Source organism: Esox lucius, chromosome 6 (genome assembly GCF_011004845.1).
Source record: "Esox lucius isolate fEsoLuc1 chromosome 6, fEsoLuc1.pri, whole genome shotgun sequence".
In the NCBI taxonomy this organism is placed as follows: Eukaryota; Metazoa; Chordata; class Actinopteri; order Esociformes; family Esocidae; genus Esox; species Esox lucius.
The window spans coordinates 26,022,191-26,049,815 of record NC_047574.1 but is presented as its reverse complement, the minus strand read 5'-3'; the positions used below and the strand labels follow the sequence as shown (position 1 = coordinate 26,049,815).

At 41.6% G+C, this 27,625-nt stretch overlaps 2 protein-coding genes across 2 annotated transcripts in view; one reads left to right on the top strand and one right to left on the bottom strand.

Moving 5' to 3' along the window:
* Positions 1-372: 372 nt before the first annotated feature.
* On the bottom strand, positions 373-24,812 carry glud1a (glutamate dehydrogenase 1a). Its single transcript, XM_010870225.2, has 13 exons — positions 24,263-24,812; positions 18,892-18,972; positions 18,754-18,809; positions 16,783-16,846; positions 15,715-15,809; positions 14,116-14,295; positions 12,462-12,599; positions 11,447-11,584; positions 10,020-10,100; positions 8,061-8,184; positions 6,988-7,079; positions 5,240-5,302; positions 373-880 (listed from the first exon to the last, which is right to left on the bottom strand). The coding sequence occupies exons 1-13, from the start codon at positions 24,660-24,662 to the stop codon at positions 761-763; spliced, it is 1,632 nt and encodes a 543-aa protein (XP_010868527.1). The 5' UTR covers positions 24,663-24,812; the 3' UTR covers positions 373-760.
* Positions 24,599-27,625, top strand: part of LOC105010701 (nuclear factor of kappa light polypeptide gene enhancer in B-cells 2 (p49/p100)) — a 34,717-nt gene continuing 31,690 nt past the window's right edge. Inside the window, exons 1-2 of the mRNA XM_034292839.1 lie at positions 24,599-24,682; positions 26,256-27,564. Coding sequence (XP_034148730.1) covers positions 26,349-27,564 — 1,216 coding nt within the window. The 5' untranslated portion in view covers positions 24,599-24,682; positions 26,256-26,348. The remainder of the gene's footprint in view (positions 24,683-26,255; positions 27,565-27,625) is intronic.

Genomic DNA, 27,625 nt, shown 5'->3' with positions numbered 1-27,625 from the left:
TCAACAAAAATGCTATAGAAAGTCCCTCTGACATTACATTCTGAGACGAGACAAAGCATTCAACACAAAGGCAAAATATACTGACAGAAAGGCAGACAACCACTACTGCCCATGCACGTAACCAGAAAACACCCAACAAAGAGCAATCTTCAAAATATCAAATCAAAATAGTAACAAATACTAAGTCTGCTTTGTAACAATCTTTTATGTCACCCTGAATAGTGAACACAATGTGTACTGATTCATAAGTGCACTGAACATTTACTGGGTGGCCTCAAATAGAAGTAGAACATTCTGGAGCAGGTAAAAAAAGATTATGTCTATTTCAACCCTGGAAATATGTGCAATTAAGGCTTTTAGTGTCTGTGTGTGCTCTACATTCTTTTATATTGACTAACTTCTTATAATCTTTCTGTGAAGTAACAGTTGGTCTACAACAGAAAATAACTAGATGGTAATCTTTGGTGTTTACTGGCATAATAATACAGTAACAGCAATAAATGAGTTGGAATTGAATACAGGGTAACATAACCATTAAGATACAGTAACTTAACAGAACAGGCAAGCTCAAACATAGTCTCTTGATTTAAGAATGCTAAAGAATGAGCGCATTGCCTTGCTGATAATGCATATGCAAAAAGATATGCCAGCGGTCATGGGTAAAACGTAAACCTTGGGACATTGTATAATGGTTTTATGAAGGCCTGGGTGCGGGCAGGGTCTGCTCAGAAGGACCAACAGACAGTTGGTGAGAAGCAGCTTATACGAATGTAAGTCCGGCGTCGTGGTACACCTTGAAGACCTTCTCGATGGCATTGACGTAGGCTGCCGTCCGCAGGTCAAGGCCCAGGTTGTACTTGTTAGCTGTGCGCATGATTTGCTAAAGGCAGAAAGAAAAGGACACGGTATAAGGTCCACAAAGATATCACATCTCCCTGTCCTTTCAAGTGTTCACAGTGTCAATTCATTATTCAGAGAACCACTGATCCATTTTCACCTCATGATGAAGCATCTCCAAGTCTACCTGTAAAGAAGCTCCATCGACCAACAAACAAAAACCAGAAAACGAACCAGGCAAGCCTAGTTCAGCGGGCCAGCAATTGAATGTGATGAATGTTGTTGCCCACACTGGAGTCGCCCACATGAGAGGCTATGTCTTCAGCCACTACACCACGGAACTGCACGCTTACCAAGTGTCGGTGTAGCGTCTCGACATTAGATCATTTTGCCACGCATTAACATCACGCAAAGTTTGAATATTTCGCTAGACACCATTAAGCATGGTGTTAAACTGACTAACGTTTCTTATTAAGTTTATCTCCACCACAAAAAGCATCTATGAAATGTATGGCTTTTGCCACTGGGTGTTTTAACAGCTTATTAGCTATTTGTGAATGACATTGATACAATAACTATCAATATAGGTGACGATACATAACTTTTTCGTCAAGTAAAAAGATGAGAGAATCATGTAGCCAGCAAAGTTTTTGTCTATTCTGAACAAATCCTAATGCATAATTCGGAAATCCACCAGAAATAGTCGCAATGTAACAGTAAACACTTATTTTAGGCTTCCTATAATGTAGCTACTGAAGGTTGTAGCCAGCTACGTTTTTGTCTGTGCTGAACAAATCCTAATGCATCATTTGTTTTGACTGTGAGGGGACCTGTTCTTCCATAGTCCGCGTCTCTAACCACTAATATTTATTCAGGAGTAGTCAGTCAGTCCCTCACTCACTCATTCACTCTTCTAGGCCGGCTCCGCTTACGCAGTCCAGCAAAAACCAAGAGTTGTTCTTACAGGATGTCTGCAAATTGTATTTTCTGGGAGGTGATACTTGCAGCCACATATGATGCAGTGGATGCCATTAAACATAGGCTATCCCCAGTTAGATGTGACATAACACCTCCCTCTGCAATTGGATCCTGTACTTCCTGTACTGCCCCTGAGCACTGGGGCCCCCCAGCACTGCGTACTCAGTCCCCTCCTGTACTCCCTGTACACACATGACTGTGCGGCCACACACAGCTCCAACACCATCCTTAAATTCACAGACAATGCAACCATCCTCGGTCTCATCTCCAACAATGATAAGACTGCTTACAGAGAGGAGGTAAGGAACCTGGCTACATGGTGCCAGGACAACCTCTCTCTCAACATCTGTAAGACTAAAGAAATTATCATGGGCTTCAGGAAGCGGCAGAGGGGGGTCATGCCCCCATACACATCGATGGAGCTGAAGTAGAGAGTCTCCGAATTCAAGTATCTTGGTGTGTTCATCAAGGATGACCTCATTTGGCCCAGACAAGTGACCTCTGTAGTGAAAACTGACCAAAAACGACTATAATTCCTGAGGAGACTCAAGACATTTGGCATGTCGACAAAAACTCTCACCAACATCTTCAGGTGCATCTCTGCTCTCTCAGCCATCAGAGCTGGAGCTTAACATGAGACTACCAAAGCCCTGGTAATCCACCTTTACGCAGATAACACTACCTTGTATACATACAGCCCTATGCATAACTCAATGCTGACCACCATTCAAAATAGCTTCAGCATGTCTTTTTTGATTTTCAACTACTCATCGATGCCATTAAAACAAAATGCATGTTTATTAAATAAAAAACTATGGGTTATTATGACCACCTGCCTAATATTGTGTAGGTCCCCCTTTTGCCACCAAAACAGCCCTGACCCATCGAGGCATGGACTCCACTAGACCTCTGAAGGTGTGCTGTGGTATCTGGTGGGGCCTCCATGGATTGGACCTGTTTGTCCAGCACATCCCACAGCAGTGGACAGGGGCCAGCATGGGCACCCTGACTGGTCTGCCGCTCCGCAGCCCCATACACAACAAACTGTGATGCACTGTGTATTCTGACACCTTTCTATCAGTACCAGCATTAACATTTTCAGCAATATGAGCTACAGTAGCTCGTCTGTTGGATCGGACCACATTGGTCAGCCTTCACTCCACACGGGCATCAATGAGCCTTGGCCGCCCATGACCCTGTCGCCGGGTCAACCATTTTCCTTCCTTGGACCACTTTTGATAGGTACTGACCACTGCAGACTGGGAACACCCCACAAGGGCTGCAGTTATGGAGATGCTCTGACCCAGTCATCTAGCCATCACAATTTGGCCCTTGTCAATGTCGCTCAGTTCCTTAGGCTTGCCCATTTTTCCTGCTTCCAACACATCAGCTAATTCTATATTATATAATAAGTATATCTTAAATTTTTCTGTCAATTTAAACAAAAATCGTATGCACATGTTCACCTGCTACTGGCTGCTGCCAGAGTGAGAAAAAGGAGGAGGCAATACATTTGTATAATCTATTCTTGATTGATGGAATATGGAGGGCAATCTGTGAAAAAGCACTGATGTAAAAAGAAAGCTAGAAGAGGAAGAGTACACTGTTTTGTTTCATTATATTATTACATATTCTCCCCCTAGTTGGACAGAGCTATTTAAGCCAGGTCAACTGTTAGGTTCTTGTATAATGTGAAGTTCGTATTTTTGAACTGATTTAATTTTCCTTTAATTTTATAGTTATTAATTACTGTAAAAGTAAATTTGATTCCTTATTATTTATCATTAATAAAGTTTACAAATGTCTGAAAAAGTCTGGCTATATTCCTATTAATCCACTGTGGTGGTGGGCACTGCCTCCTCTCAGACTTAGCTTGATTCATTTGAAATGAAGAAGAATGGCCTAGAGTTTGACCTGTAATCTAACAATATAATGTTTCTTTATTAAAATATTGAAATTATAAATGAACAAATGATGGTCTCTTACTACAGGCCTGTAGGATTATGTAGTCTGTTGCCCCTGTAGCCGACAAGGATAGGCTAAATAAGAAATGTGGTTATAGACTGGAAACACTGCACCGGCATATCAGCAAGCTTGCAGAGTACTTTATATCTATTTGTAAAAATACCTATGCTCTAGGCATACATGCATGCATTGAATGCATTTAGCCCCCAAATCTCCACCTGAACCATCAGTGTGGTGTGGGTCCAGCAGGTGTGTAGCCACGGAAAGTGTTGTGTGTTTGGGTATTGTAGGCTATTCTCCACTGCTTTCGTTCCTTTGGGAGTCACGCTGCCAAAATCGGTGCCTTTTGGGGAACCAAACTCAGATCGCTATTAAGATATAGTTCTGCAGTCAGCACCCCAAAGTTAAGCAGATAATATTTTTTTTATATTATAGGCCTACTTTTGAACGAATTCTTCTCTTTCTTAAGGACATGGCCAATATGTAGGAATACACTGACAAGAATATCGGAATTAATGTCAGATATAGGATAATGCCGGCAGTATATCTGTCTCTATAGGCGCACGCTTCTTTTTGTCATTTAAAATTATTTCAAAAATATATTTATGGACTTGCATCCAGTGAATGAATGTTTAGAACCTAGTCTATGTAACGCAATTAATTCAGTCAAGACCGCAAAGCGTTTAATGCTAAATATACACAACTGAGTAGAGTTGGACACATTGCTTTAGGCAATTGAATAAATATAAATAAATAAAACATTTTGTACTTGTAGGTTATGTAATTTGTTGTAGGACATTTAACATGAGCTAATTTTGCCAATAATACGAGTGCTATTGATGGGGTCTTCTGGCTGCTGCTGCACCAGGCTTCTTTCTATTTCTGCGGTCGCTACTGAACGGATCTTTCAGATCCGGACGGGCATGGGTCTGATTTTCACTTTATTCTACGGTCCTTTACGGAACGGATCCGTTTTTTTTAGGGTCCAAATTTCATTTTAATTTATGCAAATCAGGTCGGTGGGAAAGACATTGGTTAATTTCGGAATGGATCCAACTTTTTGGACCTGTGAAGACCTCTACTTCACTGTAGTGTGCTTGCATGGGCTCAGAGCAAACTTGTAAGAGATGAAGGGAGTTTGTGTATGTGTGTGTACATCTGTGCGGGCATAAGCACACGTACTGTAAATGCAATTCCAAGAGCTGAAATGGTGAATAGTTGAAAGACATCAGTGAAAAGGCAACAGAGCTTTAATGCTTGAGGTTATTAGATGTGTCCAACAGAAATTGAACCTGTCGCCGGGCCATTGAAGCACTCAATCAACTTTCTAGATGTAATTTCCCCTAGCAGTTAATATGATGCCTCAATACATTGTGTTGGCTGAACACAGTATTTCCTTTCAATGGATCTCAGGACCTGTAGGGAACAAAGATAATCATGCTTATGAAACCAGACTTACCCTGGCAGACCTCTCCATGGTGTAGGCCAATCCTGAGTGGACAATGTCCTTCTCTGAAGCACCCTAGAACCACAGTGTGGAAAGAGTGAAAATAGGGATTCAACTTCATATTTCCCTAACTAAACTAAATTGTTCCTGCTCGCACAAGAAATGCACCATGAGTATGATGAAGCTTACACTTGGATAGAATGAAATTGTAGGCCCAAAGCATTTGTCATTGACAAAGTTGCCTGTTTTTCCATATTTGGACATACAGATGCATAATCTTAATTTCAACACTACTGACATATAAAGGTAACCTAATTTAAGAAATGACACTAAAAGATAATGCAATGCGATCATTGATTCATAATAAAAATATCAACAGAAATACATTTTCGAAGTACACCTCTGCAATAGCTGGTGTTTCCCCCTTCGGCTGAAATGTCGCCATTTTTGGTAACTATCAATCTCTTACATCAAGTGGGAGGAATATTTGCTGACTCTTTTCTACAATACTGCTTTGACTGTGTCATTATCAAGGGTTTTCTTGTCCCCCACAGCATTTTTATAGGATTAAGATCTGGGCTTTTACTTGGCCATAATCCTCAATGTATTTTTGAACCATGCTTTTGTAGCTTTGCTTGTGTGTTTTTCGATCATCCTGTTGCCAGATCCAAGTTCGGTTCAGCTTCTGCTTTTTGACGGATGGCCTCACATTTTCCTCAATAATTCTCTGGCACTAAAAAGGAATACCAGGTTGACTCGATGGCAAGTTAGCTAGGTCCTAAGGAGCAAACCAGCCCATAATCATAATGCCACCACCTCCATGCTTTATAGCTGGTATGAGGTTATTTTGTTCAAAGGCAGTGTTTTGTTTTCCTTAAACGTGGCATCTGGCATTACAGCCAAATAACTCCACCTTGGACTCCAGAGCACATTGTTCCAGTAGTTTTAATTTTTCCCAGGTTTTGTCTGCCAAACCTTATTCGAGTCTCGATTATATGTTTTGAGAAAAGTCTTCTCCCTTCCTGACCTCTGATGCAGGCCATGCTTGTGCTCTCTCTTTCTGACATTTGACTCATACACTTTAATACTGATTGTGTCTAGAGGCCTGTAGATCCCTTGATGTTACCCTGGTGTTCTTAGAAAATTCTATTTGCATCTTTCAGTCAGCTCTTGGACTGTATTTGGTGGACCACTTGTAGATTGTCAGTGATCTGATCTTTGTAGATGATCCGTCAGGCAGTGGACAGATGTGCTTTGAATTGCTTGGAAATGGCATTGTAACTCCGCTCAGATATATCAGCATCAGTAATATTTCTTCTAGGAGCATCAGATAGATATCTTAATCTTGGCATGATGTGTTACCAGACACCTGTATGGTAAAGACCAAACCAGACCAAGTGTCCAATATTTATGGAAGGCTGAACCTTATGTTTTCTTCTGAGGAAAATGTCATCAGAACCCTATTGACTTGTTTAGTCCCATTCAAGCTTACTACACAACTAGCGGAGGCTTTTGTTTGATTGAGGTCTCAGGAGTGAACAAGTGTAATGATCTACACTAAGGGAAATACAAGCTTTATTTTTGTATAAGGTACACATTTTCCCTTGAACATAGCACAATTTTGTGTTTGGAATTACTGAGACAAGGAAACCAAAAACAATCCCTGTTAATGTGTATAATATCTATATAAAATAGTATGAGTAGGGTTTGCAGAGTAAACCAAGGCCATTGAAAGGACAAGGGATGGGGGTTGAACTCACAGCGATCCTGGCCTGGAACTCTGATGTAGGGACTACAGGGATGGCTCCTCCGTGCTTCCCAAACTTTCTCTCCAGACTTTCCTGGACGGACACTGAAGGAAACACACAGTAAATACTATATGAATACATGATAATATTATGTATTAGCATTGTAGCAGTTTATGGATATGAATCCTCCGGAAATGTGGAGAATGACTAGTCAGAAATGATCTTTTAGGTTAACTCAAAAGAGAGAGTTCATTCAAATTACAAAATGACATTTATATCTATACCCAGCAGTCTATCCATGCTTTGGTTGAATTTTCTTGCCATGGTTGCCAAATTATATTGTTTTAACATTTATTGCACAAAACTCAGTCAAAGTAAAAAATTATAATTTTTCACACATGTTCAAATCATCTAGAAAGTTACTACTGAGCGCCCCAATCTGTTTGAGGTACTTTAAAGTTATTTTAATTCCCAGCTGGATGCATTTGGAGCTCTCTCACATACCTCCAACATTATTGCCACTTTTGTGGGACAGGGAAATGGGATCACCTCCTGAAATATTCAGTAAGCAACCCACGCAACCACAAGCATAACTCAAGCACAATACCTTCCAGTAATGTATTGAAACACACCCATCTACCTAAGATTACATAAATGGTTGCAAAAGACCAGCCAGACAAAAGACCTAATATGCAAACCCGCTCATGAGCGACGTGCAATTTTGTGAGTGGCTTTTATGTGAAATGCACGTGCACAACGTCAGACCGCCTCACTGACATGGATTGACATGAAAAGGAGGGAAAGAGAGTGGAGTTGCTGATATGACCTGCGGACACATAAAGCCATGCAGCCAGCTAGTCTCCAAACTTCAATATAACTACAAAAAATGGTTCGTCTCCCAGACACAGAGGGTGGCTGTGAACAATATTTTACTGTGTGTGTGTGTGTGTGTACATGCGGTATGCCTAAAATTCTTAAATGTGTAACAAGACTCCCAGCTGTAAAACAGCAACATAAATCCCTCCCCACCTTGTAAGAATAAATGTAATGAAACATTTGTACAGGTTGTGAAGTGTCAGACTTACTGAGCAGGTGGTAGTTGGAGTCCCTCTCGTACTTGAAGGTCAGTCTGCCGTAGCTGACATGGTTCAGGTTCTTCAGCCACTCAAAGTAGGAGACAGTCACTCCACCAGCGTTCAGGTACATGTCCTACATAAACAAGACATGCTGAACTAGTTTCAAGAACTCGAAAATCAGAAAAGTGACATAGAGACAATAAGTACAGTGGGGCAAAAAAGTATTTAGTCAGCCACCAATTGTGCAAGTTCTTTCACTTAAAAAGATGAGAGAGGCCTGTAATTTTCATCATAGGTATACTTCAACTATGAGAGACAAAATGAGGAAGATAATTCCAGAAAATCACATTGTAGGATTTTTTATGAATTTATTGGTAAATTCCTCGGTAAAATAAGTATTTGGTCACCTACAAACAAGCAGGATTTCTGGCTCTCACAGACCTGTAACTTCTTCTTTAAGAGGCTCCTCTGTCCTCCACTTGTTACCTGTATTAATGGCACCTTTTTGAACTTGTTATCAGTATAAAAGACACCTGTCCACAACCTCAAACAGTCACACTCCAAACTCCACTATGGCCAAGACCAAAGAGCTGTCAAAGGACACCAGAAACAAAATTGTAGACCTGCCCCAGGCTGGGAAGACTGAATCTGCAATAGGTAAGCAGCTTGGTGTGAAGAAATCAACTGTGGGAGCAATTATAAGAAAATGGAAGACATACAAGACCACTGATAATCTCCCTCGATCCGGGGCTCCACGCAAGATCTCACCCGTGGGGTCAAAATGATAACAAGAACGGTGAGCAAAAATCCCAGAACCACACGGGGGAACCTAGTGAATGACCTGCAGAGAGCTGGGACCAAAGTAACAAAAGCTACCATCAGTAACACACTACGCCACCAGGGACTCAAATCCTGCAGTGCCAGACGTGTCCACCTGCTTAAGCTGGTACATGTCCAGGCCCGTCTGAAGTTTGCTAGAGAGCATTTGGATGGTCCAGAAGAGGATTGGGAGAATGTCATATGGTCAGATGAAACCAAAATATAACTTTTTGGTAGAAACTCAACTCGTTGTGTTTGGAGGAGAAAGAATGATGAGTTGCATCCAAAGAACACCATACCTACTGTGAAGCATGAGGGACCAGGACGACAGATCTGTGCAAAGGAAAGCATGCGGGTGGAAACATCATGCTTTGGGGCTGTTTTTCTGCAAAGGGACCAGGACGACTGGAAGAATGAATGGGGCCATGTATCGTGAGATTTTTGAGTGAAAACCTCCTTCCATCAGCAAGGGCATTGAAGATGAAATGTGGCTGGGTCTTTCAGCATGACAATGATCCCAAACACACCGCCCGGGCAACGAAGGAGTGGCTTCGTAAGAAGCATTTCAAGGTCCTGGAGTGGCCTGGCCTGTCACCAGATCTCAACCCCATAGAAAATCTTTGGAGGGAGCTGAAAGTCTGTGTTGCCCAGCGACAGCCCCAAAACATCACTGCTCTAGAGGAGATCTGCATGGAGGAATGGGCCAAAATACCAGCAACAGTGTGTGAAAACCTTGTGAAGACTTACAGAAAACGTTTGACCTCTGTCATTGCCAACAAAGGGTATATAACAAAGTATTGAGATGAACTTTTGTTATTGACCAAATACTTATTTTCCACCATAATTTACCAATAAATTCATAAAAAAATCCTACAATGTGATTTTCTGGACTTTTTCACACTCATTTTGTCTCTCATAGTTGAAGTGTACCTATGATGATTACAGGCCTCTCTCATCTTTTTAGTGATATACATTTCGGAAAACAGGTTTCCCAACTGTCCTGCATGCACCTGCTTTTGAGTTATTGTGACAAGACAAAGCAAAAAGCGTGAATTGGATATCATGGAATTGGGACATGAGACAAATGGGATAAACAATTTTTTAAATATAAAAATGTACTTGAATATATAAAATAATGCAGTGTCTCACCGGAATGACCATGATATTCCTCTCCAGGAAGATCTTATCTGCACCAGGGGTGGTGGGGCCATTAGCTCCCTCAGCAACTATCTGGAAAAATCAAACCATGACAGTGATGAGTTAACAAAAATGTTGTAATAACAATGGTATAACCATTATTTCAAATACAAATTTGTGTTCTTTCCTGCACATAATGTTTTACAAATTTGTTTTGATGGGTTTTCAACAAAATTCTCATTACCACACTGTGTCCTGATTCAAAATTCTGGTCATCAGTTTTATTTAAAATTAAATCAACATTAAAATATTATGCATTCTTAATTACTGTGTGTTTGTAATGTCCAATAGTTAATCGAAAAACACTGGAAATTGGAGTAATAAAATATAAAAAAGATAATGTCTGTTCACAAATTTCTCATCTCCACAAATCTATTTTTATTCTTATTAAAAACCAAACAATGTTTTTTGAATAGGTTATAAGTTGTATTTTCCCATGGTGCTTCAATATAAAGAGAAGTTTAAAGATGGCTACGAGATGATCTGCTCTCTTTTTTTCTCTAAAAAACAGTATTTCTATACCCCATGTTCCAGACACTATTGATTCTCATTAATGGGATTATTCATAAGATTTTATTAAATTATGATAATGAAACTAAATGTAATCAATAACGAGGTATGAATTGCCCCACATAACCATGGGAAAATTCTTAGTGAGTCATAATAACTTTCCACTATAGTTTGCATTTTCACATGAGATCTTTTCATTTCCGCAGTACAGATTCTCATTACTCTGACACCCATATCGGAAATGAGAACCTCTGCTTGCCGTAATGATAATATACATATTCATTGTTCATTTCAACAACACTTAAAAACCTACCGCCACACTTTGAAAACTTTCAAGCCAATCAGAAAACAGTAATCAACAACTCCATGGTAAATAGTAGTATTAACAACATAATATCCCTTTCAGATGGGAACCGTGTGATTGTCACAGTTCTTTCTCAAAATAATTTGGTCATGTTTTTGTGGTCACCTTTTATACATAGAAATGTCATTCTCCAAAGATCAAGTACAAGAAAAGCAATATTTGCATTTCAGGTAAAAAAAAACTAAAATAAACACAGCCCAGTGTTAATCCCAAAGTTAAATGTGCGTTGGGAGACATTCTCTTAAAAATGTAATGTTGTGAGAATCACCCAGCTGCCCCTGAAAAAGACATTCTAAATACGAGGTTTACGAAAAGCTTCTCTTTGTGTCATTACACCATTCATTTCTTCCATAGGAGATTTTTAGATACACAAATAAAGTCTGCGTTTCATGTAGGCATACACCATCGTATCTGTTTAGCCATAGGATATCTCCCAGTGTGTGTACCCCATCCAAGCGTGCAATCGGAATGCGTGCTAGCTTTGACTTTATCGTTGAACTCTGACCTTGGCCTTGATTTTGTGAGCGTTATTCCTGGTCAGCTGCTTCTCGCTGGCGGCGGGGATCAAGATGTCGCAGTCAGCTTCCAGGATGCTGCCGGTGTAGGGCGTGGAGTCGGGGAAGCCCACAATGGTGCCATGTTGCTGAAAAGACAAGGGGGTACAGTTGCTGGATCAATATTTATGCTTTTTACTGCATCTGGAGTTGACTAGGGTGCAGTGACACTGCATATCCACTAGGTGGTAACCTTAGACCAAGGCTGCTGAATACTGAGATCTACTGTCCTGTCTCCACCCATAATTCACTACACCTGATTCTTAAGAATTGTCTAAGAATGACAACTGAGGGTGGAGAGAAAACCGGCAGAACGATGGAATCCCTGGAACAGGTTTGGACAGTCCTTAGGCTGCGCTTTAAAGCAAGCAAGCAAGTTTATTTATATAGCACAGTTCATACATTGTAGCAATTCAATGTGCTTCACAAAGAAAAATATATGAAAGTACAATAACATAAAAACAAATACTCAACAGAAAACATCAAAGCAAATGAATACATTATAATAAGAAAAAATACAATAAGAAAACATATAAAGATTAAAAATGGGATAAAAACATAGGAAGCTATAAGGCTAAACAGTGTGGTTAAGTTTAAGTGCTCAGTCATAGGCACGTGAGAACAGAAGTGTTTTTAACCCGGATTTAAAAATGGATACGTTTTGGGCACGTCTAAGATCTTCTGGTAGTTCACTCCAGTTTTGTACAGCATAAGTGCTAAACGCAGCTTCTCCATGTTTAGTTTGGACTCTGGGCTCTACTAGCTGACCTGTGTTCATGGATCTAAGAGCCCTGCTCGGTTTATATTCTGCAAACATATCAGAAATGTATTCGGGTCCTAAACCATTCAGAGATGTATAAACCAGAAGCACCACTTTGAAATCTATTCTAAAGTGTTCCCCCTGAGGACAGGTCACAGTCAGTGTGTGTGGCGAGGTGAGTGACTGGCTGTTGGCTGTGTGCTCACCAGTTTGTAATTCTCCAGCTCCTTTGGGTCGATGCCATTGGGATTCCAGATGTTTCCGTCCATCTCTCCGACGCCAACGCACTTGGCCCCGAAACGGTGCAGGTAACGCATGGAGTGCATCCCGACGTTACCGAAACCCTGGGAGAAAAGGAAGAATGACCTGCTTTAGGTTCCAACCTGGGCAACCTGCAGTAGAAAAGACACATACTGTGAGGCCTATTCATCCTATTCACGCCAAAGCTACACATATGTTCTTGTTAAATGAGAAACACAGTCTCAGTTGGCACATTAACATGTCATGTTTAGTGTTTCTGGTCCAATGGGATTATGGTTCAGCAATTCTAATGGGAACATATGGTGTGACTTCTGAATGGCACGACGTGTAATTAGCTCTAACACCTTTTTTCTACTGCAGGAAGGTGGACAGTTAAGAGTTTTCAGCCCGAACCAAGCAGGGCTCAGCAGCACCCAGACACGGGCTATGAGTCATAGTGACATTTTTTGGCCATGTGCCTTAATACAACCAATACATTTTACAAAAGACTAGGCTTCTAGTACTGTTCTCTACCAGGCCTGATTTGGACCAATCTTGCCCAATATTTATCTGTCTAAACTTAGTTATCTGTGTAATACTTACAATCAGAGTCACACAAATCATACCATTATCGAAAACAATTCCCTAAGACCTTCTGAAAAAGGCTGTGGAAATACATTTGACAAGCCCTGTTTCTCCAACCACAGTCATGAGTCATACTACCCAAGTAGAGTTTGGCACAACAATGAATCTTCCCTGGAATGTCTGTCCGCCCAAAATCTTATAGAGAACAAGGCCTAAAGGAGCCCAAACAAAGAAAAAACAGGCAGGAACAACAGTGTATTTTGTGAATGACTGAATGTGGAAGTTGCGATAAGACAGGTAAAACAGTATACACCTTACAGCTGCTTAATGCTGGATAGATCATATAAGGCTATTAATCTACCACTGGGCATAATAGTTATGATAATACTTTATATAATTATATTTAATAAGATTGAGAGATATATATTTCAATGGCTTTTAACCACTGGAACATATTCATAAATCAGGTATTAATTACTTATAAAGTGTACCAACGAAAGAAACTCAACTACTACACCTGCCAAGACAATGATAACAGTCAGCGGAGTAGATAAATTGGCAGCATCACTCCCACCCTCGCAGTCTTTCCAGACATGGAGAAGCCTGCTTATTAGCTATGGATTAGACTCATTTAAAGACTGCACGCGGACTGACTAAAATATTTACTCTTTCGTTGTTTTACTAATGGCATTTTCAATTATAACATGCTGGTTAGAGGAAATAATTTTGTGGCCAACCTTGCACTTTGACAACTGATATCTGGTCGACATGGGGAGTTAATCTATATGCCGATCAAATCAAATATGCCTACTGCTTGAAATCAGAGACAAATAGTTACACATTTCTGAAGACATAAGAGATGCTGTACTAGATGCTTTGAGCAAGGCTTCCCTATCAGAAAATGCTGTAATATCTGAAAATACAGTTATGCCTCTTACAAAAATGCCCCTCAATAGACTGTAAAGGGCTTTGAGACCTGATGAGAGGGGCTGAATTAAATGCCTTCCCTAATCAAGGTTTGCCGTGCGGGTGTACCTGGATGACAAAGGTCTTGTCGGTGAAGCCGGGGCTCAGGCCCAGCTGGCTCATGTAGGCTGCCTCGTTGATGAAGTTCTCGATGCCGTGGAACACACCGCGCCCGGTGGCCGAGATCCTGCCGTGGATGCCCCCCTGGCTGATGGGCTTCCCGGTCACACAGGCATGGGCGTTGATGTCCTGGACAGAGTAAAAAAAACAGCCGGTTGGTTACTGCTGCAATTATCAACTTCCCCTAAACAAATAAAGTGCGGCAAAGACTTCTAGGCTTTGTACACTGGATGATACCAGAAAAACATGAACACAGAAAAGATAAGGCATGCTAAAACCAAACAATGCACTTCAGGCACAATGACATGTTCAGCCTGATATAGAGAGGAAGATGAATTAGACTCAACATCTTGATAAGGTCATCGATAACTGCTGTTGGAAAACAGGAGGTATACCATAAGACCAGCATAGACACAGCACAGCATTGTCCTCAATCTGTGATAGCTTAATTCTAGACAGCATATCTCTTTATAGCGTCGCTTGAAAGAGGCAATTCGTAGTTCAAACAATAACAAAGCGGACACCCCTCCAAAGTAGTGGTGGAAACCTGAGGGAAGTTGAAGAAAGAAAAGTAAACACTATTACATGTATAGACACTGTTATAAATGAAAAGGACTAACCTGCCATGTTATAAAATATACATTTAACGTTTTGAAGCAATTATTATTCACAACGCAGGAGCTTAGGGTTTCTCTATGTAGCATGGTTGATCTCATGGGGCATTTTGTCTTATTTTCCAAGAATCAATGTCTAAAAATGTATGCAATGCATCAACTATGACTTGGATAAAATGCTAAAAAGACTTTTGCATAGATTTGAGGTATTCCAGGCCCACCACCTGGAAATTGACAAAAGAGATGTGCTCACATTGAAAGAGACTTTGGTTGAGTTTTGTCTTTCTAAACTCTGATAGTAGAATTAGAAGTGTAGCCTTACACAGGAAATGAGGGAGGCAGCATCCGCTCTTAAGAAACTATTATAGCACTTCCTCTGTTGCCATGGAAAAAGATCTCACAACAATGTCTTGGGATAACCCATTACCAGTCAAATATAACGGCCACATACTGGAACGAGTCAGTCAGAAAAGACATTTGCAATAGTTAGTGAACAGAATAATAATAAATCATTTACCCCACCTGTAGCCTGTAGTTATACTGCATACACAGATAAGTTCTGCTTTGTGGTCTGTGGTTATGCTACTTGATCGCTTGGTAATCAGGGTGATAAAATACGAATACATGTATGGCAATAAAATACTCACCATTGCAGGATGGGTTTATCCAACTCTTTCAGCAAAAAAAACATTCCTAATCCTGTGAAGCATACAAATGCCCCAAAAAAATCTTTAAAAAAAACTGTATAGCATAGCTGAAAGGAATTAATGGGTTAAAAGTCAATGGCCGTTTGAAAGGATTAAAAAACAACAATGATGAAATAACAATGTCCTTTATGATGCGATCTGTAGAGGAGATCGCCAGTTACCTATAGTCGTTTTGATTCTCTTGAGCACGGTCTACTGAGGACAGAGTTCATACAGAGAATACATACGTGGTGGCCCATGGTGTTGGCATAGGTGTCAGCAATCCAGGACATCTCCCTCTCCCCAGTGCTCATGTCAGGGGCAGGGACATCAATTCCAGGTCCTGACAGGAAAAAATTTAATAATTGAAGGGATGTAGATGTAGAATATGTGACTCAAACAGAGACACATGCAAAGAATCAACCAGCTAACACCAACAACAAAGTCATATGAGACACATACCAATCTTATAAGTACATAGGTTAATATACATGTGTTTGGTGTGAGACAGCAGTACTACATTTTAGGAAGAGGCTCTCATTGACCTCTTTGAAGGAGTTTTTGTCCTGTAGATACAGAGCTAGAGGACACAAGTGATATGCAGAGTTAAATACTTAAACACCCCTTAAACACAGAGATTCTAATTCTTGGAACTCCACCACTCAGATAGTCCAATCACGTGAGGTGAAAGCAGGACTTGTAGCTATACAAACAGCCCGTCCTTCCCCCATGGAGAAAGACAGCCGTGAAGGAATGCCCTTCTCTGGTCTCACACCATGCTGATATACTGACGAACAACATTTACAAACTATAGAAATACATCTAGAGAGTAATTCTGTCCTTTTCAAAGACTTAACTAGAAACACTATTATACTGACTGGTGAATCTCTATTAACCCAACATACTGGTACATCTCGCCAAACATAAAACATACTCTAAAAAACCTGCATAGTGCATCATTACAAAGAACTTGAAGTCAATGTGAACGGCAGCTTTCACTCCAACGTGAAATGTAGCTGCCGGCATCTAGTGGCCATCAGAGGTCACAAAGCTTGTCACTTTGGCTAACTCTGTTCATGTCATTAATGTATCTAGGCTTTCTTTCCTGCCATAACGTTTCCCAGTTGCAAATCATATAAGGCCAAGCAGCCTTCATCCTTTGTGAAGCCTATTGTTCTCTCATGGGGGTGACTAATGCATGTGCTTCAGGCTCATGAAACAAGCCTGCGGCAGTAATAGGCAGGGAGAAGGCAGTCAGACACTACAGGCCGTGTCTGGCCACCTTCAATGTTCCCTCTGACAAAAGCACTACTCACCAATGAAGCCCTTCTTGGCCAGTTCAATAGTAAACCTTCTGGTGATTTTCTCCAGTTCATTGTCCTGCAGGCAGAGCATAAAGGTACGATAGTTGACACCGTCGGTAAATGGGATTGCATATGTCTCTGCCAATAAAGTCAGACCGAAGTCTCTTCCAAGAACAAAATCAACCTCCTTTGTGATTATATTTTAGGATCAAAATGTGTTTCAGTCTGGGTATTACTATGTTATGGTTATACCACTGAGCTCACTGTGCTAAAAAGACACTGCTCTGTCAGAACCAGTACCACGGCAGATGGATGGATTCGTCCAGTCAGGGCCGCCAGCTGATGGCTCAGCAGTTCTTCCCGCAGAACTGAGCTGTCAATGCTTAATGTAGCCCTAGGGCCACTGGCAACAACAGACAGGATGGACAAGGCTAGGCTAGCAGCAGGAAACTGACAGCCTACAGACTAACAGCTTCCTGTACAGAGGCCTGTGAAACTCTCAGGAGCGGTGCGAATCATTTGCACTGAATTCAAAATATTAACTGCTGCTATAATCTATAATCACAGTTAAATCATTAGGCAGATGTTACACTTATTTTTTGCATTCATGAGAAATATATCTGATAGGTAATTTTCTAGGGTTTATTATTTCCTGTTTTAGCTTTTCTGGGATCAAAGTTAAAGGTGGACATTTCCTCATCCTTGTTTTTATCAGTGCCAAAACAAAGTTGGATGAGGATCTTTGATGAACAGTAATTTTCAACTCTTTCCATGTATTGACCTTTTTGATTTTAAGCCAGGACATTGACCTTTTTGTTATTAAACACTCCAAATATGCCTTTGGCAGTATTTTTGGGGTCATTGTCCTGTCTGCAACATCTTCTGCCCATTTCTCTGTACTCTGTTGCATCCATTTTCCCTCAATCTTCACAAGCTTTTTAAGCAGAGATGCATCCCCATAGCATGATGCGGCCACCACTGTGCTTCACGGTAGGATTCACATTTAATCAAAAAGCTCAATTCTTCAGCACATAAAATCATCTTACACTTGGTCTCAGAGTCTCCTATATAACTTCTGGTAAACTCTAGTTGAAATATAATGACATTTTTTTTCTTTTTGCTGTCTTTCCCATAAATAACACCTTTGTGAAGCATCTTGCAATTGTTGCAGTATGTATAGTATGCACTCATTTGGCCTCTTGGTGGCCTCCCTGACTAACCCTGCCATCTAGTCTGGATAAAAATTTTGAGGATGGCCTGTGCTAGACAGATTCACAGTTGTGACATATACTTTCCATTCCTTAATAATGAGTTCAGTGGGATAATGCCTCGGAAATGGTCTTATATCCGACCACTGATTGGTGTTTTTAACAAACCTTAATCCAGATTTACTTTGAATGTTCCTTCTTCATGTAGTTTTTGTTAGGAATTGTTCTAACCAACTGTGGGACCTCTGAGAGATACAGGTATAGGTATATTTAACATTAAATCATGTGAGTCACCTTGGACTCCATTCAGCACAATTACATGACTTCTAATAAAACTCGGTTGCACTACAGCTCATTCAGGTGTCATTGCAAAGGGGCTGAATACTTATACAATCAATTATTTTCTGTTTTGCATTTGTAATTAATTTAGAAAATGCTGCTGATTTTATTTTTCACTCTGAAAATATGGACACAATATGGACACATTTGTCTTTTGTCTTGATCAAACTGAATCCATTTTGATTTGATGTAACACAAAAAGTGGAAAGTCCAAGGGGGTGAATACATTAAAGAGCCACTTTATTAACCAACTAAAAAAAATACAATTAAAGGTGAAACTGTCCGTGTTATCAAATGAGAAAAATATTATCTGTATATCACAAGGGAACATGCCCTGAAGCTGACTGAAAAGTACCATGTGACTGGGTGAATAAGAAGAAAGGACATCACTGAATATTTCATAAGAAGCTTTTTCCCAAAACAAACTAATACCTACGGTATAATTCTTCACATTAATCTTCACTCCAGCTTTCGCTCCTCCAAAAGGCACATCTGTATGAAATTTAAATGAACAGTTACAGTAGAATGAAAAGAAAACAGAACAGCGATATAAAGACTTTTCTGGAGGACTCACCTACAACAGCACATTTGTATGTCATCAGGGATGCCAGGGCTTTGACCTCGTCGACAGACACCTCCGTGCTGTAACGAATACCTGAAACATGCAACATGACAAGGGTTTGTTTTGTGAAACCTATGAGATAAAACTTGGCAAAAAAAAAAAGATTTTAGCAATTTTTTGTTTATTCTTAGAGTGGTTATGCACAATGTTAATATTAGAAAATGTCATACGCAAATATTTTACCTTTTCCTATAAGCTAAATTAAAACACTGTCCAAAACATTGCGGCACGGTAAAAAATAAAGCTCCATCTCCTCCATTACATATTGCCATTCTCCCAAACAAGGGGTTTTCTCATCATTAAAGTCAATTTGTTAGAGGACTATGAGGGGGAACGAGGGGAATACCCAAAGTCACCACACAATTTGGCGGTGCAGTCTAGTCCAAGTCAGCTTTGGAAGGATCCTATATTTTGCTGTAAAATTCTTAAACTCCTAGTTCTTACAAGGAGTCTTTTTGTTTATTTGAAAAGCCACAAAATGGTTGCAGCTGCTCTATGTCGGAGAGTTACTGTAGAGCCTGGTGGAGGAGAGGCTTGCATGTGAGGGTGATAGAAACCCCACCCCCACCTAGTATTATGACTCACTTAGGGAGTTTGATTAGGCTCAACCGGGTGGCCCCGGGCTAAAGGTAGCATTGGGCGTAGCGTGCGTTCTGAACAAAACCGTCACCTGCGCTGGCCAGCTGTACTGTCAACAAGCCAGTTTGGTGCATACAGTGTATGCTTGAAATTCACAAGTAAGTTTCCTTTTGAAGGCAGATGAAGTAGATTTGGTTTTATCAACAGTAGACAACCTTTGTATGTGAAAATGTTTCTAGCATCTTAAATTATAATGGCATATATTCGACTTAGGTCCCTATGTTCTAAACTAATTGTGCTACATTTCATGCTTTGCCTGCAGGCCAAGTTGAAAACAAATTAGATTTATTTTCACCCAGTTCAAACTCCACTCCCTCAGGACTTAATCGAATCCCCTTATTCCTCAGACTGCAGATTAACCCACCTCTTCCCCACTCAACTCTATCTACAAAGACAAAAAACACATTGAGACATAAACTGTGTGGTCCTGGCAGTTTTGTTCAATGAGTGGCACGGATTGAACCGGGCTATGCTGATCACATGACCAGTCAGAGAGGCACACCCTGCTCAAATTACAGTTGGCCTAATCTGCGCATCCCTGACATGTTGTTCATAAGGCAGCACTGTTCGAGAACACAGGCCTAGAACATACTTTTTACATAAAGTATTTATTCAGATTCAACAGTTTTCTCAAATATGTTATGGTTAGATTAGATCCAACTTTACTGTCATTGAACAAGTACAATTACAGTACAATGAAATGCAGTTTGCGCCAAAGTGCAAATATAAAAAGGCAGGAAAGTATTAAGTATATGTATCTACAAGTGGAATGTATAGATGTGCAATTAATGCAAATGCATTACGTATTGCAATTCTAAATGTGCAAAGGAAGCAAACAGCAGAGGGCAAGTAAAGTTACAAGAAGCACCTAAACGAATATACAATTACAAATGTAACGGCTAGGTACAACAAGTACCTAAGTATCACGCACAAGAGAATGGTGTCAAGGAATACAATATAGAGCCTAGCATTTGAGTACTGTACAAGTGCACTGTCTAGAGTTGATTGAGTAGGTATGATTATATCCAAAGCTATCTTCTTTCAATCTGACAAGTATTTTGGAGCACAGTTCCAGAATATGATCATCAATGCTACTTCGTCTAGCACTACTGTATACACACAACATCGACAACCCCTTTCCGTGTTTCATGGCATGGAATCATTGAATAGCCCAGCTGCTTAACGTAACACATTTTTCATTGGTGCAACAGAAGGCTGGTATTTCAAACTTGATGCAGTGAACAGGTTCTGGAGATGTTCTATTCAAAATATTATTTTACCAGTACCACTTTCTTACAGGTCTGATTAAAACCATTTACCATAGTCATGGGCTACTAGAGTATATGACAGCTGAGAGAAAACTCTAGCATTACAGAAATTAGTTTCAGAATAGAAACAACACTTACCCCTCCAGCACTGACAAAGCAATGTCATGACGTGTGCCAAGCGTGGGACAACTTGTGACAGGGAGCCAATCAGACAGAGACATTGCAATGCAGCCATCAAATCCAAGGCTCAATGCCAAGACAGGAAATGCTAGACAGTTTTCCTTGAAAAAAACATTATCTGCTGTCACCAACAGTGTCAACATTTCGTACTCCGTCTGTTTCTTATAAAGGGAATATCCACAACTAGACACTATTTGAGATGGATTTTTAGTCTCCCTAGATAATTAAGACTGACTGGAGGTGTTTCAGGTACAATTATACGGCCCAGAGGTTTTTCTTTAGCTCTAGTTGATCAGATTTGGACGAGGTCAATAACTATAAAACTGGAACAATCACATGATGGTTCCTTTAAACAAACTCACTTAAGAGAATCAGACAGCGTTGACCACTGAGCACAGCAGAGTTATTGTTATACAAAGAACCACCAAGTTATACAAATCAACCTGAAGACAAAATGGGAATAAGACGCGTTTGCCCTCACAAAACATGAGGCAGGATGTCGTGTACACGACATCCTTGGGTAAAGCTGAAAAATTACTGATCAATAGAGCATAAATCCTAAAGCACTGGAATGGAAGGCCATCACACAAGATCCTGCCCAGTTAATTAAACAAACCCTCAACTGGTTTGTCAGCATTCCAGTCCTGAGTAGAAAGTGAACATGGAAAGAGTTCCTCTCAAAATTGTGTGGATGCAATAAACAGGTCAATGGAGCACATACCTCTGGGGATGGAAGAAGGCCACTGTCATTGGTACAAGTCAAAAACTCTGATAGCGGAGCTAGCTGTCCTGATTTGCCATTTTGAAATGCTAACAGAATCTGTTTTTTCATCCCTTGGAATTATATGGAAACAAAATCCTACATTTTGACATACATCATTCAAAATATCAAGATCAACCTGTGACCATGAAATGTTGACTTACGTCCCCTAAGGCTGCTCAACACGCAGCCTTGTGGAACACCAGTGTTCAGTATCAGGATGGAGGAGGTGAAGTTGTCTAACCTGACAGACTGGGGTCAGTTGTTTAAGAAGTCCAAAGTCCAGTTACAGAGAGAAGGGATGATCCCTAGGTCATGGAGTTGGTTGATCAGCCTAGCGGGGATGACCGTGTTGAATGCTGAGCTAAAGTCTATGTAAAGCATTCTCACATAGGTGTTGGTTTTGTCCAGGGGGGTCAGGACAGAGTGTAAAGCTGTGGAGATGGCGTCCTCTGTAGACCTGCTCAACCGGTAGGCAAACTGGTAGGGGTCCAGTGTTGGGGGGAGGCAGGACTTGAGGTGGGCCAGAACTAGTCTTTTGAAGCACTTCATTATCGTGGGGGTGACAGGTCAAATGTCATTCAGGCAAGATGCAGACGACTGCTTCAGCATTGGCACAATGGATGTGGTCTTGAAGCTCATGGGGACCACCGCCTGGACTAGTGACAGGTTGAAAATATCAGTGAAGACCTTGGCCAGCTCCCTAGCACGTGCTCTGAGCACACCGTATTGGATGTCAAGTGCCTGGTAGCATGGTGTGCTGATAACAACCTGGCCCTCAATACAAAGAAAACCAAGGAGCTCATTGTGGTTAACAGGAAATCTAAAGGCTGCAGTCACGCCCCAGTTCTCATTGATGGGACTGAGGTGGTGTGTGTCCAGCTTCAAATTCCTGGGTGTCCACATCTATGAGGACCTCCCCGAGGACCTCTCCTGGTCCCTCAACACCTCAGCCCTGGTCAAAAAGGCGCAGAAACTTTCACATCCATAAAACAGGAACCTTTCACATCCATAAAACAGGAACCTTACACATCCATAAAACAGGAACCTTTCACATCCATGCCACAAACCGTTTGCCTTCCTCCCATCAGGCAGGCGGTACAGGTCTCTACGTTCTCGCACCAGCAGGCTCGGGAAGTTTCTTTCCATCTGCTGTAACCCTGCTGAACTCTGACTTCCCATCACTATGCCCACCCTTTGTATGACTGGACAAGTCTGATAAGACTTTTCACTGTACGTGTCATTGCTGCTATTCCTGTATTTCATTTGCACATGCCGACTTGCACCTTAAACTTGCACCTTAACCCCGCCCTCATTGCACATTCAGAACTGCCACTGTACTTGCATTTTCAATACCTGTAGATTTTCTGTACATTTGTGATTTTTCCACTGCACATTTAGAATTGCCATAATTATTTAGGATTTACCTATAAATTCCACTTGTACATACATATACTTAATACTTGTATATTGTTCTGAACTCCTCTCTTTGCACTTAGATAGAATAGGTTAGATGCCAACTGCATTTTGTTTTACTGTACTGTACTGTTCAATGAAAATGAAGTTGAATCTAATATATCTTCTTTATTCATGATTGCCACTTCTCCTGTTTGCTTTGATTGTTCCTATTCTAATTAGTAAATAATAAACAATGAAACATTAAATAAACACGTACAGTTTTGCAGTTATATGTAATGTTTTCGAAAAAACGTGTCACATATTGCCATCATATCCAATTATATCTACGCCCCATCTCATCACACATACCCAGAGATCCAGGAGAGTCGAACATAGTAGCAAGCCATCCTCGTCTTGTAATTGAATATGGTCTAAATACTCTTTTGCAGCAGATAAAAAAACTGTTTATTTCCATCCAGTTCCCTAAACAGATGTTGTTACATTTTATTTTCAAATATGTTTTTTGCCAAGTCAGAAAAGTTCCTTCCTTTGTTTTTGTATTCTTTAAGAGAAACACGAGAATGAAAACCTCTGTTTAAGGGCATAACAGAACTTAACAGCTTTGAAAGTAAACGAATAATTTAGTTTTTCTTCTGGGAAATATTTAAGTCACTCATTGTTTTATTCTTTTTTTCTCCTGAAAAAACAGTTGTGCCAAATTAGTGTTCTTTAACGTCACGATCAAGCGCCAGTGCTTCGTAGCTTGGTTCTCCCTGCATTTCCGGCGAACTCGATAATCACCCTATATGATTGTTTGCAATAGTTCGTTATATCTCGATTTGAATGGCCTCAGTGGGCATTCACGCAAACCAACTACGTCCGTGGCGTTAATAATAATTGGCAGAATCAAAACACAGCCAATGAAAGTTGGAGCCAACTATGCACCACCCGAACGGGAATTGGTAGGCTAGGTAGATAACCAGCTAATGTAGCGTGCTGGCTACAGGGATTCAGTTCCAGCACTGAATGGCCCAGGCCAGGTCCTGTGACACGGACATTTACTTTCCGACTTGCTCACCTCCTTTACACGGAGTCCTGTGTTGGCTGTGCTGTGCTCTGTATCCCTCAATCACCTCCCATTCGCCGTTGTCTCGTTTTATGGGGAACGACACACTCAGTACGTGGTTGCAGGGCTTGATAATCTTGAGAATTCCGCGTACTCTGTGTCTCTTCTGCTCTGGGGTCTCCTTGTTTCTGAGGTCCTCCACCAGTTTATCCTCAACGATATTTGCACCGCGGTCAAAGAATCCCTCCACCATTGTAAAGAAGTTGGGGTCATCTGCATCTTTCTCTCCGATCTGGCTGTAGGAGCGGACCCGCATCAGCGACGCAGAAACTGGAAGAACCGTCTCCACGCATCCCGAGGCCAAGGCATTGCTTGCTCCACGACTAAGTAATTCTCCGAAATACCTATACATTTTCCTAATGAATTTGAGATGTAAGTATCGAATGAAACCTAAAAAACGTGATGTGAAAACAAAAAGTTATAATGTAAAAAAGGCTCCTCCCTGTCCTGCCCCGTTCCGCATTGAAATGTCAGCAGTCATGCCGGCCGTTTCTTGTTTTAGGGCAGGCTTGTTTGTGTGAATTCCTACCTCTGGGGAGTGTTTCGTTTGAATGCGCATGCAAGGTAATGCTCGCATCCGCAACAAATGGTTACACTGCCAGTTATTTTGACATAAAACATTTTTAAATAATTGTGTACAGAGAGCACTGAAGATTATATTTTCCATTTGCTCAATATCCAGGGATATCTCTGATTTGCTGCAACTCTACACATTTTGAAACGGAGCAGAGACAATAAAACATTTTAAAGTTGAGACCCTACAATGTTTTCCTCAAAAACATGTCCCCTTGCATGGATTCAGGCTAAAGCATCTGTTTTTGTCTGTGTAACTTCATTTATTTTGCTTCACAGAGGTAGGCTGGCTGAAGTAACCCTTGTAAATGTCGTTATTCCCAACTACAGCCAGACTTTCAAGAATGAACACACCCAGACATAACAGGGATTCTTGATGTAAGAATGTGTCCTCCTGAAGTCTTAGAATGGCAGGAACAAATTGTTTGGTCCCATCAGTACCTGTGATGCTGTAGGTGGATCTATCACCAATAGATTGGGATGGCGTGTCCAAACCTGAGCTTCATCGAATCAATGGCTTAATGTTACAGTATGTTGGGTCCTTTATCTGTGAGGCTGTTTCACCTTAGTAACTCTAAACCACAGCTGAAGTGGTGTTAGTTTGAAAGGGAGCAACGAACCCACTGTGGACTCTACCCTGAGTAAACATTATGACCATCCTCAGTATTGGACACGTATACACACACAGTCCAGTCCATGCTTGCTTAAATGAGAGATATTGGAACAATCAATCCCCACTCTCCAACAGGCTTTTCTGAAAGGTGTCCACCACCTTTCAGAAGTTTAGGTGACACCCAGCCAAACCTCTGAGGTTATTCGTTTTCAGACCTGGTACCAGTCAGTGTAATTATTTTTTTGCCAGAAGAGGTGGCTGTCTTTTCACACTTCTGTAGGAATGTCTCAGTTGTGGGATGATATCAATATGCCAGACCTCTAGCCTCCACACTTAGAAAATGTACATTTTTCTATGACCTAGGTGCTCCAATTCAATGAATTCCTTCTAGGTCCAGCATTTCACAATTTCTAGTCTGCATTACTATCAGAAATCTGATGACACAATGGTGTGAAAAACGCATCAATTAAATGACTAACGTGTACTATATGCATTGTTTTAACAAGTTCTGACAGAAAAACGAGGTCAATAAAAAAGTGATATGCTTTTCTGTCATCATTTAGCAGACACTTGTATGCAGTGACAAACTGGCAGTGCGTTCAACTAAGCTAGATAAGAAACAAGTATCATGGTCTTCGTAGCAAGCAAAACATTATTCCTGAGCATGTCAACATTAGAAATCTCTGGAAGGAATTAAGTAATTTTTATCAACATGTACTCACTTTGTGTGATTTTAGAGAGTTTTTTTTTTTCCTGCAGGATAATTCTCTTGTTCAGAGGGTGTGGGATTACATCCCAATGTCTATGGAATCCAAGAGATTCTGATTTGTGGCGTTAAGGGAAAACAGCAGAATGAATGAAAAGCCGAAGATTTACGTGTTCATGGGAGCCCCAGCCCCGCCCCTGACACCTGTGCCTGATCTTACCGAAGTAGAGCCTGCACCATCCAGTCCGTGGAGGACCGTGGAGCTCTACAGGCAGGGGGGCATCCTGAGGCTAAGGGAGGATGATGAGGGTCGGGTCCACAGTCAAGGTTGGGTTAATTCCTCGCCAGAGCACAGCGAGGAAGCCAGAACACGCAAATACCATCCTAAACTGCATCACGGTCCTAAGAAACAAATTGGCTCTCCCTCAGAGAAAGAACCGGGGTCCGAAGAGACAACCCAGGCTGGCCTGGCCCCTTTGGATAGGTCTCCCGCCCAGAATGAGCCCGCTGTTACTATTGATGAGGATGTGTGTTCTGAGTCGGTAAGGGAGTATCTGGACAGCTGCTTCCCAGCCGGGCAGCCTGGCGCAGGGACGCTGTACGCCCCTGAGAGAGTGGACGTCCAGTCGCATCCAGCCCTGTCTGTGGAGACTGAGTACCTCAGCGCGTGGACGGTCAGCCAAGCCCTGCTGCTGAGAGGAAGGCTGGGCACGCAAAGAGACACCAGCCCTTCAAAAGCCAGGTCTCCACCAAGCCCGCCCAAACCGTCCACTTCCGCCTCCATATGCTCCCTGGAGCTGTACAGTCCAGCAACCCCAACTCCGTCGCCGGTACACAGGGGCCAAGGAGCGACCCAGCAGGGATCCATGGAACTGTTCTACGAGCCCCTGCTGAGCAAGAAGCAGGAGGAAGGAGGTGTGATACTAGAGGCCACTGCTGAAGGGGTACTATGCTCTCAGAGTGACGTCTCCAAAAACCTCCTCCCCTCACCTCAATCCCCGTCGGGGGTGTCGCCTTCACCGCCGGCGCCTAAACGGAGCCGGGCCTCACCCTCTGCAGCCGGGAGCGCAAGGCCAGCGGATCAGCCCGTGGACAGGGCTCCTGTCTCTCCCCAAGGCCCCACCAGCCTCCTGGCTGAATGTGTCACTCTGGGACGGCGTTTCTCCGTCTTAGTGGCCGTGGTGCATCCGTGTCACCTGAAGGAGATCAGGGTGCGGTCAGGCCCGTCCGCCGGGACCTGCATCCCCCTGGCCTCGGTGGTGGCCACCGACCAGTCCGGAGTGGAGATGAAGGTGGTCCTGTGGAGGAGGGCAGCGTTCTGGGCGTTGACGGTGTCCTCTGGAGATGTGCTGCTTATCACTGGTACGCGTCCACTCCTCCGTTCGGCATTATTTGTTATGAAGACTTGTCGATGTCGCAGTCG